Genomic DNA, 13910 nt, shown 5'->3' on the forward strand with positions numbered 1-13910 from the left:
GGAAAAAGGGGGGGGGGGGGGAGTAAGAGAGATGCTATTAGATTCTTGAGTCTTAGGAGGTAAGGTCTGTAAGGTGACAGAATAACATGACATCCCACTGGGCTTCATTACAGCTTGCACCATTACGGGGGCATCGTCGTCAGGCAGCACGGAGCAAATGATGTGCTTTAAGTGAAGCCCTGTACGGGACTTGATGGGGCCAGAGGGGCCGGCAGTACTAGATGCTGTCGTGCATTAAAACAAATCTGACAAGCCCTAAGAAAGGCACCACCTCAGGCAGCAAGATGCGATGACAGAATATTTAATTAGTCCAAAATTAGACAATGGTGATGTTTAATCTCAGGCTGCTCAACAGCTAAAGGCCTTTGCAATTACAACAGTATACATGTGTGTGCAAGTGTGTGTGTATGAGTGTGTCTGTGTGTGAGAAGAATATGAGCGGGGTTGCAGGAAAGTATTGCCGCTGCCGCTGCTTACAAAGTGATTCCACGCACTGAAAACATTATCACACAAGCACAGACCCAAATTAAATGGAGGTCATAGATGTCCACTTGCACGAGTGCGAGGGGAGACGTTTAGCGAGGGCGGACAGGATAAGTGATTGAATTCTACTTTGCTAATGAGATTTAAAAAGGTGCTGAGTGGCTTTCTGCTGGAGAAGGGCCATATGGCCTTGGGCTCTTTGGGAGCTCGAGCTAAGCTGGTGTGAAGTCTTATTCCTCATATCTCCAGAATGAATTTTGCAGCACTACAATCACGTATATAAGTAACCGGCATTAACCGAATGTTCCGTTGTATTCCCATGGTGTCGGAGCAGCTATAAAAGCGAGACAGACAGGTGGCACTGTTCCAACCCCTGTGATAATTCAGTGACATCACAGGTATGTAAACACAGGCTGTGACATCAGTGTGAACTCTACGATAAACTAAGCATGATACGTGGGTCATCACTGATTTGGGGATTCTCCATTTAACTAATGACCGCACATTTCTCATTATAAAGGTGCCCTTGAAACAGGAGGCCTATATAACTGACTAAAAGAGGCGGGATATCTGAAGCAAGTTACCTTGAGGTTCACTGGCCAACGCTCTGGCGATACTTTTAATCACAGATGCGAATGGAAAACCATCAGGAATCATTTCTACCGCATTCTTCAGGATGTCCAATGATGGTCTGAGGGAAGAAGGGGCAGAGGCAAAGGTAAGATTTAAACAATCAGCCAATTTGTTTTTGTTATTTCTAAATCCATATTTGAATAATGCATACAACACTTACGCATCGAACACTCCTGGTACAGTGAAGGAGGAGACCACCCCGAGGGCGGCGTCAATGGTGTCTTCCCGGGAGGCATTCAAGCCCCACGGCATGTTGTTAGTGGCTCCCTTTATCACAACACCCAGATCAGGATTGGCAATCAACACATGCACTGTCTCCATAATTTCTGTTGCAGTTGGAGGGACAGCGATGGCTCTGAACATGGCTGGGTAGTCAATGTATAGCAGGTCTATGAAGTCATCCATGGGGTCTCTTGCCATCATCATCATTGGGGCGTCGCGCCTTTGTCTGGATTTAACCTCTTTGTGGCCTTCCATCGTGTCTGACATATTCGAGATGTGATACTCTTCAATGGGGACCAACAGGCCACCGGTGGTTACTACCTGTCTGAACATTGCAATGATGTTTCCAGCTAGGTCTTCAAACAGTCCCACATCGACCGGCAGACCCACGTTCATACTGGTAAAGACACGTACGAGAGGTCTGATGATGTGGTACATTTTGGTCATAGCCTGACTTAGCAGATCCAGTCCAGTGGCTTGAGTGGAGGTCAACCATGTTAAAAACTCGGCCACCTTCTCCACAATCATGCTTGTGTCGTTGGACACCAGAATGTGCTCCAAGGCTTGGTAAACCGCAGGGGAGTCCCCAAATAGGTTCATGTCAATCATCAGTTTAACAATTTCCTTCATCATGTCAGTTAGAGATGGCCCAGAAAGAATTCCCCACATGCTGGAGGAGCCGTCAGGAGATGTGATGTTAGCAGCGGTTAGGAAGATCATTACTGCTTCGCTGAGGAGCTCCTGGGATGAGCTGCCATCCTGAATTAGTTGGTAGTTTTCCAGCACGTGACTCAGTGATTTCACTATAGGGTCCATGTAAGGCTCCAGGAAGGGGGCCACGTCAAGCAACTCGTCTGAGAGCATTTTGATGGAAGACAAACTGTTGACGGAGAATGTGATAGGCTGTCAGCTCAAGTTCATCTTTATCTCAAGTTTAAAATAAATGCTTTGACTGTAAAGACTTGAATTTCCCATATTTGGATAGTAGGAATATTTCTCCTTCATCACCCTTTATACTCATCCACACAGTGTGCATAATTCATTCTCCGACTGAAGAGGCTTTCCACTGTGATCAGTGATCTACAACTCATGTAGTGAGACCTGATTGGTTTCCTGCAATATGCAGAATGCGATCCTTATCACCATGCCTATTGCAGCTGGCATATAAAGGGAAATCAACTTTAAGGGGATGTCTCGGCTAGCAGAATCACAGTTAAGCCGCTACCGGTGCTCTTCCCGCCTGTTTTCAGGCAGACTTGCATGAAATTAATCAGGCTGAATGCAAATGTGATCACTTCAATTCTCTGTGTTATTTTGCATGGATCGAATTGGTTTGACTGGGCGCGCTGTGGATGTGCTTGTAACAACAAATGGATTGGTGGGTTCACGCTGAGTTCCTGCTTACTGCAGGTGAGTCTGTGGGTCGGGGTGGAAACGCTCTTAACAGAATTTAATGGAAATGCACAGATTATTTTTACAGCCTAATAAAATGATCTTAGTATTGTCAGTCATCCATGTTGTTTGATATGATTATAGTGCACAGTTTCTCTTATGTAAGATATATATAAGGGAATAAAAATATGCTGCGATTGGTTTCTCATCATCTCTCATTCTTACTGTTTCCATAAAAATTACGTCTATGCCCAGAATTAATTTGATGTAACATCTCGTCAGTAATCACTTGTTCACTTCGTTGGGGTGACTGATTCATCACAAAACATTTGAATCCCTTAAAGCACTTACAAATCTTAACCACATGACATAACGTGAATACAACTGACCTGTTTTGCAACTGCATGTCCTGGAGCTGCCAGTACCAGTAATGTTGCGCCTCAGGGCTCAAAGGCCGGCCTGCCAGCACATCGAGCTGGCTGGAGAAAGTGTATATGAACTGATCTATCACAACCGACTGGTTAATGTTTACGTGGTAGAGAGACTGCACACTCTTGACAATCCTGGCAGCTGCGGCGTTGGCACTGATTGATCCCATGTCTGTGTGCTGTACAACAACATGTGGCAGAGACACACTGTTAGTACGGCAGCTTTCTCAGTGCGTGAACACTGCCATCAAGTGGTGAAATGGTCAATTGCACTCAATGAGATTTGTGAACACAGTTTACTATTTATTATCACGAGAAAAACAAACACCCTCTTGCATCTACTCACATTCATGTTCAGGTGGAGGTAGACATTCTGGGATGCAGCAAAGGAATCCAGTACAGGCTGTAGTTTAATACTGCACCACATAGCCATGGTGGCGTCGCTTAACCCTGCTGCCTCTCTCACTGGATCCCATCCTTTGAGAACCACGCTGCAGTTTAGTGTGCCATTAGCCTGAAGGGAAGCGGAAAAAAAAACAACAAAAAAAAAAAACAGGTTCAGTTAGTGAGACAGAGATTGATATAGAACAAAATAACAGGGAGACAAAAGGCAGAGGCACATGGGGAATAGCTTGATTGTGTTCCATTTGTGGTTTACAGAGAAACGAAGAAAAGGGCAGATGTCTCACACAGGTATCACCAGCTCCCGGGGTCAAGTACACACCCACGCGCACTGTGTCAGTTTCAACATTCACGGCATCAGCTATAGAGTTTCCGACACATCACAAATCCCTGAAAGGCGTTCACAATGTTCTCAATACACAAAGAATACAAAAGACTAATCCTTTAATAGCATATATAGCTGGAGCAGAACACTTTTAAAGGTTCAGCTACATGGCGTACTTTAAAAATAGCGAATCTGACAGTTGCTTTTCAAGACAGGAAATGATATCTGGGTGAACGGCAGTTAAGTCGATAAGTGTAAATGTAATACATTTTGAAAGTGATATGTGGACAATTTTGGCAAATACACCAAGGGGATGAAATGACAAATGCCACGCCACTGCCTGCATGGTTTCAGGCAGCAGTGGGTGAGCTTAGCAGCATGTTGTGATTTTACAGTTCATGTTCTTTAATGAGCTTATTAGCTCCTGGACGGTAAACTGAATTACCTTTGGCCAGAGACAGGTAAGATTTCCTCCCTTGTTGCAGACGTTACGCTAAACTAAACTAAACTACACCAGTATTGTGGCTTCATATTGAGACATGTTTGTCATGTCTTTTAACATAACTTCAAAAATCGCGAACCATTATCAAATAAAACATTCAAAATACCATTAATTGTGAGCCGACGCAGCAGTAAATTCTGTATTTATAACTTTTATGTGATTCCACTTGGACACAGGACGGCTGTGGCTCAGCAGGTACAGTGGGAACCAGAGGGTTAGTGGTTCAATACCCGGAATGTGCCGCATACCGAAGTGTCCGTGAGCAAGGAACGACACTGGTGTACTGGTGGAGTGCTAAAAAAAGGCACTACATAAAAGCAAGACCATTTAACAAGTAAACAAGTAAGCACAACACAGTTTCACATACCTCAACTACTAGTACTTTGTGTGCTGTTGCTGCTGTTTTACAAAAGCATTAATCAACCCATCAAGCGTGACTGAACAGCCTGTTCAAAACTAGACAAAACTCCTACACACAAGATAACAGGTATCTCCAAGCAGCCACTGAACTCACTGCACTGCCCCTGTGATGCAGGTACAGGACTCAGTGGTGCAAAAGCCTGGGACCTGCAGCCGTAGCAGCTCTAAACTGGGTAAACATTTCAGATTAGTGACATTTTTTCTGTCTGTGAATGTTGGGAGCTATTGTGTTACAAGTTAGGTAATTCTGTTTGTCTTTTTTTGTGTGAAAGTGATGCACAGTGCGATTAAAGGATTTAAATGAGATGACAGGTAAGTGGCACTTTGCACCACTGACCTTCAACCACAGACTCATATTTATTTATCTTTTTTATTTATTATCTGGATGATGTTTTTATGCTGTAAACTGTTATATCATTTGTATTATTATTATTATTATGTTGTGGATTATTATTTTTCTATTCATATATTATTGAAGTAAGGACGTGAGATTAATTCTATAAACCACAATTGGTTTCTGATCTCACCGGCACAATCTGCCTCTTCTGGATATTTTTTATTTTATTGGTTTGTTGTATTGTGTAAATGGATAAATAAAAAAATAAAAAAAATATCCTTTTTACTTTAACACAATGTATAAATAACGTCAGAAAAACATTCCATATATGTGTGAACAATGTCATTGAAAACGTTACAAAGGCAAGTCAAACCCTTGTGTTCTTTGTGACGTGGTGCGTTCCTATTGTCTGGCTAAATGTCTGGTGAAAGGTAAATATTCAGTCAGGTGGACAGATTCAAGTACAAACAAAAAAACAACACACCCGTCTGAGCTATTGCAGATGTCAAGGTTTCTGCAAACAGCTGACAAATTATCTGCGATGCCAAGATCAGACACGGGTATTGTTATTTGCAAGTATGCGTGAAGTTTTAGAAAATGCAATGTGAACAACGCCAGCATGTGACCGTGAAGACACTCGCGCACTGACACATGCTGTAAAAATGCTAGAACGGCGTCTAACCTCCTGAGCTGCTTGCAGTGTGTGCTCAATGGAAAACTGCAACCTCTCCGAGACCTCTGTCAAGTTAAACTGGCTGGTGTTCACGGACTGTGCGATGTCTCTCATCAGGGTGACCACTGGAATCTGAAGGCTTTGTATGAAGGCTGAAAAGAAGAAGACGAGAGGGTTTGTGTAACATAGTAGCTTTACAACAAATACTTCTGGGAAATAAAGAAAAAAGCTTTTTATTGGCAAAAAATATCAGGTGTCTTTGGAAGGCACGATCAAAACCAGGGCTAATGAGCTGCTTTGGATCACTGAACAGTCCTCCGTTGTCCTGTTAATACAAACGTGAGACAATATCTGTTCTGCTCGGTGGTGTTTTCTCACCAGTTTCTGCTTCTGTTTCTTTCACCACAGTCAATGTGACTTTTTCAAACGCCGGGAGGACATATGGCAAACTGTCCCACAGCTCTGTTCCTCTGAGGGTTAACAGCAGCGTTTCCAGCATCTGTTCAAGTCTATGATGAAAACATATTGCATTTGGTTAATGGCAATAACATAACTAAACAGCAGACTATTTTAAAATAGCACAATCTCACACACATGTGATTTGATACTAAAGATGTGTCCGACATTATTAGACAAATAATTACTTGTTTGGATCCACTACACTTAAATATTAAACTTACTTGTTCCATGTATCTTGGTTTGCAGTCCCTGTCATCACACTCTCCAGGACAGGCACAAGATGAGCAAAGTCCTCCAGAGGTGGAAGAGGTCCATATGAGCCTGTGCCGCCTACAAGTTGCCAAAACATGCTGAAGAATTTGCCCACCTGAGAATAACATAACGTTTTGAACTTCAGTTACTTCAACCGGTGCAGGTTATGCATCTCTGATAAATGAGATCATTTTCTTCTTGGTTTTGGTTCACATTCACATTCATATGTCTCATAGTGCACACGCTTTACCTGTCCCATCAGTCCTGGCAAATTTTCCACTGATGCATTCTCAAAGCTTGCCCAGAGACTGGCGTTGCCTGAAATAATAAGAAATATTGTTCACAAGCTTTAACCACATGGACACATGTGACTGCGAGCAAAGCAACCTGTTATTACTGCAGAGAGCACAAACACTGTGATCCACTTTCATCCTGAGGCTGTCTGACATCAACGCTTGAATAATGAGGTGCAGAACATGACCTACACTCCGTCACATTTCATCAGGAGTCAACATGTTGTCCAACCTAGGGACAGAGAGAAGCTGACTTGCCTTGGCCGGACTTCAGGATGAAGTGAGTGATGTTAATGAGGACAGAAACGTAGTCCTGGGCCGTGCTGTTTGGAGGCAGGAGGCTCTGGATTGTCTTCATCTCATTCAAAATTCTTAAGAAACAAAGCAAATCAATATTTCACATGTGTCACCAAAAGGTCATTATGATTCATCAAGAGGATGCAACAGCATGGATTTTATCCTCCAATTAAGTGTAAATTATGCAGTTTATCGAAATATAATAATACCAAGGATATCTACTTTAATGAAGAATGGGATGAAATATGAAAATACTATGTTTAACAATTTGGCAACTTCAGAGCAGTGGAAACTATGGGGGACCAGAATTAATACAAATTTATTATTAATATTATTTATTTAAATTATTTTTGTACATGTCATATGCATTTTGATTTCACTCACAACTCATTCCAGTTTTCCGGTCCACCGCCTTCAGAGATGCTCGTGAAATAAGTGGTTATCACTTCGACTCCTGAAAGCAGGTATTCCGCAACCATTTCTGGCAGCACTTGTTTGATGACTCTCTCAGCTCTCGCCAGGATGAGGAGGGAGGTGGCACGTGACGAAGCAAAACTCATGTTTCCATGAACGATGAGTTTTAGTGAATCTTCCACAATTTCCAAAATATCCTGCTGTATGGGAAGCGGGAGTGGTCCTGTGGCTGTGGTCAGGATCTGCATGGCACTTTGGACTGCTTCTAAGACGGCAGCTGAGAAGTGTTCACTCTGTAGGCCACCTGTCTGCTCTGCCACCATCAGGGCTTTGCTCAAGGACTCGGTGATGTTGCCAATTATGGAGAGGTAGGCCAGTGGATCCTCGTTGGCAAAGTTAACCATCATTGCCTGTGACTCTGTGACTCCCATGAAGAGTCTCCAAAACATGCTGAAGAGTTTGCTCACCTGAGGATACACAAGGTGAACAATTGAAAAAAAAATTAAACTTCAGTTTCAGGTGATGGGAAACCTCAACTGCAAGGGTTATGCTTTTCTTGCTCTTTCATCCACAATATATGGTAAAAGACTGTGTACAGGACATGCCTCGCTGATAAATTAGATAATTTTGTTCTTAGTTTTGTTTGCCTGAATGCTATGATCAATGTCAGTCCACTACCCTGACAGGTATCGTTTGGAACGATAGGCCTACTCTCAGTTCTTTTGACTTTCATATAACTTTCCTTCAAGCTGTTCAATTATTCATCACACTGAACTCAGTGAACAAACAAAAATACTGAACGCATTCACATTCATATGTCTCATAGTGCACATGCTTTACCTGTCCCATCAGTTCTGGCAAATTTTCCACTGATGCATTCTCAAAGCTTGCCCAGAGACTGGTGTTGCCTGAAATAATAAGAAATATTGTTCACAAGCTTTAACCACATGGACACACGTGACTGCGAGCAAAGCAACCTGTTATTACTGCAGAGAGCACAAAAAACTGTGATCCACTTTCATCCTGAGGCTGTCTGACATCAACGCTTGAATAATGAGGTGCAGAACATGACCTACACTCCGTCACATTTCATCAGGAGTCAACATGTTGTCCAACCTAGGGACAGAGAGAAGCTGACTTGCCTTGGCCGGACTTCAGGATGAAGTGAGTGATGTTAATGAGGACAGAAACGTAGTCCTGGGCCGTGTTGTTTGGAGGCAGGAGGCTCTGGATTGTCTTCATCTCATTCAAAATTCTTAAGAAACAAAGCAAATCAATATTTCACATGTGTCACCAAAAGGTCATTATGATTCATCAAGAGGATGCAACAGCATGGATTTTATCCTTCAATTAAGTGTAAATTATGCAGTTTATCGAAATATAATAATACCAAGGATATCTACTTTAATGAAGAATGGGATGAAATATGAAAATACTATGCTAAACATCTGGAAACTTTAATGCCAAAAATGGACCAGAATTAATAATTGTATTATTAATATTATTATTATTATTTTACATATGTCTATTCCTTTTGGTTTTATTATGCAAATGAGTGGGATATCAGTATACAATGGGGTCATGAGGGTTGCATTATGTTTAAATGTAATTTACTTTCCATTACTTTACATTTCCCACTTATGATTGTATTACCATAAGAAAAACAGTATCATTCTGCTTATTGCATTAAGTTTTAAATTACATTTATTCTAAAGCACCATTACATCCATACTGCTAAATATATCACTCTGTTATGATTTTAAGTATCTTTTCCCCTTTCTACAACAATACATAACATTAGTGTAATTTAGCGTTTAAATATAAGTAAAATTAGCATCACTCACAACTCATTCCAGTTTTCCGGTCCACCGCCTTCAGAGATGCTCGTGAAATAAGTGGTTATCACTTCGACTCCTGAAAGCAGGTATTCCGCAACCATTTCTGGTAGCACTTGTTTGATGACTCTCTCAGCTCTCGCCAGGATGAGGAGGGAGGTGGCACGTGACGAAGCAAAACTCATGTTTCCATGAACGATGAGATTTAGTGAATCTTCCACAATTTCCAAAATATCCTGCTGTACGGGAAGCGGGAGTGGTCCTGTGGCTGTGGTCAGGATCTGCATGGCACTTTGGACTGCTTCTAAGACGGCAGCTGAGAAGTGTTCACTCTGTAGGCCACCTGTCTGCTCTGCCACCGTCAGGACATTTCTCAAGGACTCGGTAATGTTGCCAATTATGGAGAGGTAGGTCAGTGGATCCTCGTTGGCAAAGTTAACCATCATTGCCTGTGACTCTGTGACTCCCATGACGAGTCTCCAAAACATGCTGAAGAGTTTGCTCACCTGAGGATACACAAGGTGAACAATTGAAAAAACTAATAAAATAAACTTCAGTTTCAGGTGATGGGAAACCTCAACTGCAAGGGTTATGCTTTTTTTGCTCTTTCTTCCACAAAATATGGTAAAAGACTGTGTACAGGACATGCCTCGCTGATAAATTAGATAATTTTGTTCTTATTTTTGTTTGCCTGAATGCTATGATCAATGTCAGTCCACTACCCTGACAGGTATCGTTTGGAACGATAGGCCTACTCTCAGTTCTTTTGACTTTCATATAACTTTCCTTCAAGCTGTTCAATTATTCATCACACTGAACTCAGTGAACAAACAAAAATACTGAACGCATTCACATTCATATGTCTCATAGTGCACACGCTTTACCTGTCCCATCAGTTCTGGCAAATTTTCCACTGACGCATTCTCAAAGCTTGCCCAGAGACTGGTGTTGCCTGAAATAATAAGAAATATTGTTCACAAGCTTTAACCACATGGACACACGTGACTGCGAGCAAAGCAACCTGTTATTACTGCAGAGAGCACAAAAAACTGTGATCCACTTTCATCCCGAGGCTGTCTGACATCAACGCTTGAATAATGAGGTGCAGAACACGACCTACACTCCGTCATATTCATCAGGATTCAACATGTTGTCCAACCTAGGGACAGAGAGAAGCTGACTTGCCTTGGCCGGACTTCAGGATGAAGTGAGTGATGTTAATGAGGACAGAAACGTAGTCCTGGGCCGTGTTGTTTGGAGGCAGGAGGCTCTGGATTGTCTTCATCTCATTCAAAATTCTTAAGAAACAAAGCAAATCAATATTTCACATTTGTCACCAAAAGGTCATTATGATTCATCAAGAGGATGCAACAGCATGGATTTTATCCTTCAATTAAGTATAAATTATGCAGTTTATCGAAATATAATAATACCAAGGATATCTACTTTAATGAAGAATGGGATGAAATATGAAAATACTATGCTAAACATCTGGAAACTTTCATGCCAAAAATGGACCAGAATTAATAATTGTACTATTAATATTATTATTATTATTTTATATATGTCTATTCCTTTTGGTTTTATTATGCAAATGAGTGGGATATCAGTATACAATGGGGTCATGAGGGTTGCATTATGTTTAAATGTAATTTACTTTCCATTACTTTACATTTCCCACTTATGATTGTATTACCATAAGAAAAACAGTATAATTCTGCTTACTGCATTAAGTTTTAAATTACATTTATTCTAAAGCACCATTACATCCATACTGCTTAATATATCACTCTGTTATGATTTTAAGTATCTTTTCCCCTTTCTACAACAATACATAACATTAGTGTAATTTAGCATTTAAATATAAGTAAAAGTTCAGCATCACTCACAACTCATTCCAGTTTTCCGGTCCACCGCCTTCAGAGATGCTCGTGAAATAAGTGGTTATCACTTCGACTCCTGAAAGCAGGTATTCTGCAACCATTTCTGGCAGCACTTGTTGGATGACTCTCTCAGCTCTCGCCAGGATGAGGAGGGAGGTGGCACGTGACGAAGCAAAACTCATGTTTCCATGAACGATGAGTTTTAGTGAATCTTCCACAATTTCCAGAATATCCTGCTGTACGGGAAGCGGGAGTGGTCCTGTGGCTGTGGTCAGGATCTGCATGGCACTTTGGACTGCTTCTAAGACAGCAGCTGAGAAGTGTTCACTCTGTAGGCCACCTGTCTGCTCTGCCACCATCAGGACATTTCTCAAGGACTCTGTGATGTTGCCAACCATGGAGAAGTAGGTCAGTGGATCCCCTTGGAGAAAATGAACCATCGATTGCAGCAACTGGTGGAGGTCTGTCACAGGGATGGATGCTGGCATGGAGGAGTTTCCCCACTGGAGCATGCTAGAAAGAAGCAATGGGACATTGGGCTGCTTCATCCATTCCACTATGCGTTTGAGGTAGGGTTCAGCAGCGTCCAGGATGGTTGAGTTGAATAGTGGACCTTGAATGTTATTCTGAATCTTTATAAAGTCCAAAAGTTGCCTGAGAATCTCAATTACTGTCTGGCCAATTTCACTCACCCCTGCACCATCAATAGGGTACTTGAGATTATTTATCAGGAAGTTGACCTTATTGCTGGCAAACAAGGAGAACTCTGTCTGTGCCAGCTGTAATGCCACTTGCATTTGTGTGATGGAGTAAAAGTGGTTAAGAAGCTCTGAGGCTGAACTGTTCCTGGTGATATTTTCAAGCCTTTTCAAGTACCATTCCACAAGCTCCAGGTATACTTTCTGGGCATGGATAGGGTCAGTCATCAAAGTGTCGTTAAGAGTGCTGAGTGGTTTCATGTTGCCAATCAGTTGTATCAGACCTTCCATTACTTTGATTTCATTCATGATCTCTGGAGTGTCCAGTTGTTCCTGCCGGAGGCCCATCTTGATATTAGCCAACGTGCTGTTCAAGGTTTGCGCAAGAACCGTGTTAGGACTGGAGCCAAAGTTAATTTTAACGACATCACGGACAGTTTTGCTCAAAACTGATGGGAGGAGGGAGAGGATGACCTTGTCATTACGGAGTGCAGGTACGTGTGTCAGAAATCTGCTAACCCCATTTATCAATCCAACTACACACTCGGTTGTCACTGTCCCGTCATTCTGAGGTTCGAAACACTGACGAACATTAAGAATGTCAATTATGTTTGCCATCAGGTCGTTTATGTTGGCAGCTCCAGCTAGAGCCGTTATGTTATTCAGCTGCTGAATGTTTAGGTTTGACTCTTTCAGAGCATCCTCGACACTAGACACAGTGATATTCGGTGAAGCCATGACCAGTCTGATGAAATGAAGGGTCTGTTTGAACGTTTCCACGTATGCTGCATCATGTGGTGACAGAAGGAGTGAGAAGAACATGGATGCAATTTCTTCATATTCCCGGCCCCCTGGAACATAATTGATTTCAGCTACTGATATGGTGACGTTAACATCGGCTGAGAGCATCATTTCTAATATCTGATCCAGGAATGTGAATAGTTCTGTAATTCCAGCCAAACAGTTCTCGCCTGCTTCACATTTAGTTATTTGACCTTGCAGATCTTTGAAATCCTGCAGAAAGAGAACAGCATCATTTTGGATTTCAGGTGGTAGGAATGCTACAAACTTCTGGATGACTATGTCCTGGGCAGCATCCGGTCCAGCTTGTGTTAAGTTCTGAAGGCTCTCAGGAGTGAGGAGGTTGAGGAAATCCATAGTAAGCTCGTGGAGGTCTGTAACTTCAGCAGGTGTGAGCTGGCCACTGGTTAACTGGACTTCATCAATTTTTCGCAGCCTGTACAGAGAAATCACAAACTCTTGAAGCTGTCGTAAGTATCCAAGAATGAGGTTAGTCGGGTCGCCATTTGGAGAATCTATCATTGTCTTCAGTAGCTCCACGGCACTAAGGATAGCTTCTACAATGCCAGCTGACGTCTGGTTGGTGAAAGGCTGAATGGCTTCTCTGAGACGGGCCACATCGTCAGGGTGGAAGTAGTCAGAATAGGTAAGCAGAGCATTTCCCATCACGTGGGAAAGGGACATTGTGAGATTACCCTCTAAGGAGAAGAACTGCATGATCAACCGTTCCAGTTCAGGCATTGTTGGGTCTGTCTCGTTGAAGGTGAAAATGTGTTGGTTTAACCTGCCAAGCTTTGAGGCAACACCAAGGATTGTGGAGACATTAAGGCGTCCATCGTGGAGGAGGAGAGGCAGAAGTGGAGAGAGACCCGTGGACTGCAGCATGTTACTGACGAGTGGAAGCATGACAGCAGGGTCAGAGATGTTTTGGTTGGGAAGAGTGGAGATCGTCTCCACAAACTCATCCACGTTATGCAGCAGGTTAATCAAGTAGGAAGAGAGGGAATCTCCACCCTTGATTTCCTGTGTCAGATATGTTGCTGCCAGATGTTTGTACATGTTGCCGTACACATGCTGCAACAGGTTCACAGTTCCTTTGAGACAACTACACAGAAAAGAGATGAGGGGATTAGGAAATCGCAGTTTTATAAATGGCTATGC

At 42.4% G+C, this 13910-nt stretch overlaps 1 protein-coding gene across 1 annotated transcript in view; it reads right to left on the bottom strand.

Annotated features, from left to right (window-relative positions):
* abca12 (ATP-binding cassette, sub-family A (ABC1), member 12) overlaps positions 1-13910 on the bottom strand; it is a 64111-nt gene that overhangs the window by 36048 nt on the left and 14153 nt on the right. Inside the window, exons 19-34 of the mRNA XM_047600666.1 lie at positions 11257-13854; positions 10553-10665; positions 10252-10319; positions 9377-9873; positions 8675-8787; positions 8373-8440; positions 7503-7999; positions 7080-7192; positions 6779-6846; positions 6498-6643; positions 6196-6326; positions 5827-5969; positions 3505-3672; positions 3120-3337; positions 1277-2218; positions 1068-1174 (exon numbers count right to left, since the gene is read on the bottom strand). Coding sequence (XP_047456622.1) covers positions 1068-1174; positions 1277-2218; positions 3120-3337; positions 3505-3672; positions 5827-5969; positions 6196-6326; positions 6498-6643; positions 6779-6846; positions 7080-7192; positions 7503-7999; positions 8373-8440; positions 8675-8787; positions 9377-9873; positions 10252-10319; positions 10553-10665; positions 11257-13854 — 5990 coding nt within the window. The remainder of the gene's footprint in view (positions 1-1067; positions 1175-1276; positions 2219-3119; positions 3338-3504; positions 3673-5826; positions 5970-6195; positions 6327-6497; positions 6644-6778; positions 6847-7079; positions 7193-7502; positions 8000-8372; positions 8441-8674; positions 8788-9376; positions 9874-10251; positions 10320-10552; positions 10666-11256; positions 13855-13910) is intronic.

This window comes from Mugil cephalus, chromosome 12 (assembly GCF_022458985.1).
Source record: "Mugil cephalus isolate CIBA_MC_2020 chromosome 12, CIBA_Mcephalus_1.1, whole genome shotgun sequence".
NCBI classification, from domain to species: domain Eukaryota; kingdom Metazoa; phylum Chordata; class Actinopteri; order Mugiliformes; family Mugilidae; genus Mugil; species Mugil cephalus.